Source organism: Pteropus alecto, unplaced genomic scaffold, assembly GCF_000325575.1.
Source record: "Pteropus alecto unplaced genomic scaffold, ASM32557v1 scaffold7, whole genome shotgun sequence".
Taxonomy (NCBI): domain Eukaryota; kingdom Metazoa; phylum Chordata; class Mammalia; order Chiroptera; family Pteropodidae; genus Pteropus; species Pteropus alecto.
In genome coordinates this window covers 37,864,296-37,867,613 of record NW_006494614.1, presented here as the reverse complement: position 1 = coordinate 37,867,613, position 3,318 = coordinate 37,864,296, and the positions used below count along the sequence as shown (strand labels likewise).

Below are 3,318 nucleotides of genomic sequence, written 5' to 3'. Positions count from 1 at the left end.
AGGATGGGTCTGCAGACATATAAGCCATTGCTCCCCCAATTCATAGCCCTCTACTGGGAAATGCAGACTCAGGATAATTTTTTAATGTCAGTGTTTAATTTCCTCACTGTTTTTCATTTCAGAAGGTATTATTGTCCCTTGTAAAAAACCTCTTAACATCCATGCTGGTTTTCATGCACTCAAGTCAGTCGACTTTTATCAAACACAGAAATCTCTGCTTTAGAACACTTTCTGAAAAGCCCTCAGTGTTTTGCTAAAAGACAAAAGGCTAAATTAACATCAAAGATACAAAATATGGGTGCAAGTACTTTTGTTTCTAACTATACTCTCCTTAAATGGATTGCACTTTTGTGGCAAAGAATGAAAAAGAAATCTTCTGTTTCCAGACAAACTTGTCAGCTTATAGACTTAAAAGCTAAAGCTGCAGTTATACCAGCTTAAGAGAGAAAATTCAGAGAGCATTTTGTATGTTAGAAGTTAGCCAAGACCTCAATTTTTACTTTTCCGGTGATGGAATAATGGTCTACAGGAGATCCAAAAAGACAAGTAGAGAAAGAAGCTTTACTGACTCTAGATATTGGGAGACAAGTCAGACTAAAGCAAACAATATTGTTCAAAGGTCTTCACTCACAAGAGCACCCACAGCCCTGGATGCTTGAGCATCCTTGAAGCTTCCCATGCCTTCTCATTCATTAATTCATTCATTAACTCCCTCACTCAACAGTTCCTTAATGAATATTGATCATGTGCTGGGCACCATGCCAGATACTAGAAATGGAATGGTGACAGAAATTCAGGGGGTTTACCCAAAAGTGGTCTTTCTGTGAGGCTGTATAGGAAATAAAAAGGAAAACTGGAACTCCATGCATTGGATCCATGGCAGAAGAAAATAATTACCTTTGATTGTTGCTTCAAAGAGCTTAAAGGAAACAACTTGTTGAACAGCAGTTGTCGCAGCTGTAAGGGCAACAAAAAAAATATTGAGATACACATATACAATCACACATAAGCAAATCAAGAACAAAACTGCATACTGAAACTGTTATTTAACTGTAGTATTTCCTGGAAGCACTTAATAGACTATATGCATGGGTATCTAATGAAAAGATTTATTTTGTTTTATCTCTTTTGTTTTCTTTACCGATAAGCAAATCTAGAATTAAACAAAAACAAGGGTACCAGAAGCCATAATAATTCAGATTCTAGACATTAGTAATTGACAATAATTGCTAAATTGAAGTTTATCTTTGAAGTGAAGAATTTGCTAACCATGTGAATTGTACAAATGAAAGAATTATTTAGGCCAATCGAGAGCAGCAAATTGCTTCTTTGCAATCAGGAGTTTTGTGCATGTGCAATAATTGTGCTAATTATAAAATAGTCTTATGTTCTTATTAAAATAAACTCTACATCTATTAGCTTACTGTCTTTACCTCTCTCAACAGAATTGCTTAATGCTTGGGAAAAATAATAAAATGAATTTATTTAAAATTTTTTTCTATTATCTTTTACTTACATTGGTCATCCATTTTAGGAATTTAATTTAATGTCAGAGGTTATTTAACATTTACTGTATAAAACTAGAAATATAGAAGTAGATATGTCTTTTAGCATATTCTAAGTAAATAAATAAATTAAAGAGCAAAAAGGAATTCACCCCTAAGAAAACTACTTTTGCTCTTAAATTATTGTCAAATCATAATTTAAGGTAGAAAAAGTAAAAACAATTTTTCTATTTTTCTCTAATGTTTTGATTAGTTCTATATAGCTTATTATAGGCAGTGAGAGTTTAGTTTCTTGGTCTCCTGACTGAGCCCACCTTTTGTAAAATTATAGAATTTTATTATAAAAGTACCCATAATCTAACCTCTTATATATGAATAAGGGCCTCAGAACTGGTGGGGAAGGGTTAGATTCCTGGGTTAGGAGATAAAGAAATTAATACACATACCTTAGTATCCAAGAACATTCCGAAACATAAGATGAAAAAACCCTTTAAAAAAGGAATAGATCACATATATTATCTTTTCCAGAAAAGAAAGCATTTTATAATATAATATTATTCTATTCTATCACCCAACATTGAATTTGTTTTCTTGTGGTCTCCCTGCTAGACTGTGGGCTCCTTGAAGGCAAGGATACCATGTGACCTCCACAATGCCTGGTGTAACACATAGTATTCAAAATTTTTTCATCAAATGTATAAATAAATTATTGAGTGAATAAAGTTTTAAACACATGTGGAGTTTCCCCTTTGTGTCATCCTAAACTCAAAACAAATAAATTCCATTTGCTTCTATATCTTAGCTTTTCTTTAGAATAGGCATTAAACAGGCATTTACTAAGCATCTATGATGGCAGCAGACACTGAAGTCCAGCCCTAAGGCCAAGCAGAGGGAGTTGACCTATATCAACATCCTTTCCATTAGGTTCAGCCCTTGGGGAACTATTGGCAGATGTTTTCTTGGACCTTGAAATTCTCCTCCCAGTCAGAATACCCTGTCGGTGCCTGTTCAGGCGGCATATCACCACCAGCCTATTCTCAACAGAGACTCCCTAAATTTGTCCCCATTATATGCATGCCGTCCATAATTGCCATCTATACTACCACCTAAATGTTCCTCGGTAGGCTGAAGTGGGTGGAGAACCAGCTGCTTTTAGGAGACACCTACTGAGCATTTACTACATGCCAGGCACTGAGTTAAGTGCTAAATTATCTCATTTAATCCTCATACTTACTCTACGATATAGATAATAATATCCCCATCGAACAGATGAGAGAATTGAGGGACTGAGATTAAGTAATTTGTTAGAGATCAAACAGTGGATAACATAACATATTTAAACCCAGACCTAATTAATTCCTGAGCTCAAAGGTTTAACCACTGCTTCCCTGACTCATCCGTTCATAAGTGGCCCAGCAAATTGTCATTGAACCAGGATTGAAGGCTCTCTTCCAGATTCATCAAAACCTGAGGATTACTTTGTCCATCTAGTCTCTGAACACTCCCTGACTGTGGCATGTAAAACCCATTCTTTGCAGCAGGAGTCAGCAAACTTTTTCTGTAAATGGCCAGATAGTAAATATTTTAGGTTTTGAGGGTCATACCATTTCTGTTGCAACTGTTCAACTCTGCTGGTGTAAAATAAAAGCAGTCACAGACCAAACGTAAATGAATGGGTGTGGCTCTGTCCTAATAAAACTTTATTTACAAAACCAGTACTGGCCACAGTTTGCCAGCTTCTACTCTATTGCACTCTAGGGACTTTTTTTGCACTATTCAGAGTCAACAATTATTGTTGATTTATATCTCTTTC

General features: G+C 35.4%; 1 protein-coding gene across 1 annotated transcript in view; it reads right to left on the bottom strand.

Moving 5' to 3' along the window:
* Window positions 1-3,318, bottom strand: part of ADGRF1 (adhesion G protein-coupled receptor F1) — a 35,785-nt gene that overhangs the window by 4,567 nt on the left and 27,900 nt on the right. The window contains exons 13-14 of the mRNA XM_006926827.3: window positions 1,952-1,993; window positions 898-957 (exon numbers count right to left, since the gene is read on the bottom strand). Coding sequence (XP_006926889.1) covers window positions 898-957; window positions 1,952-1,993 — 102 coding nt within the window. The remainder of the gene's footprint in view (window positions 1-897; window positions 958-1,951; window positions 1,994-3,318) is intronic.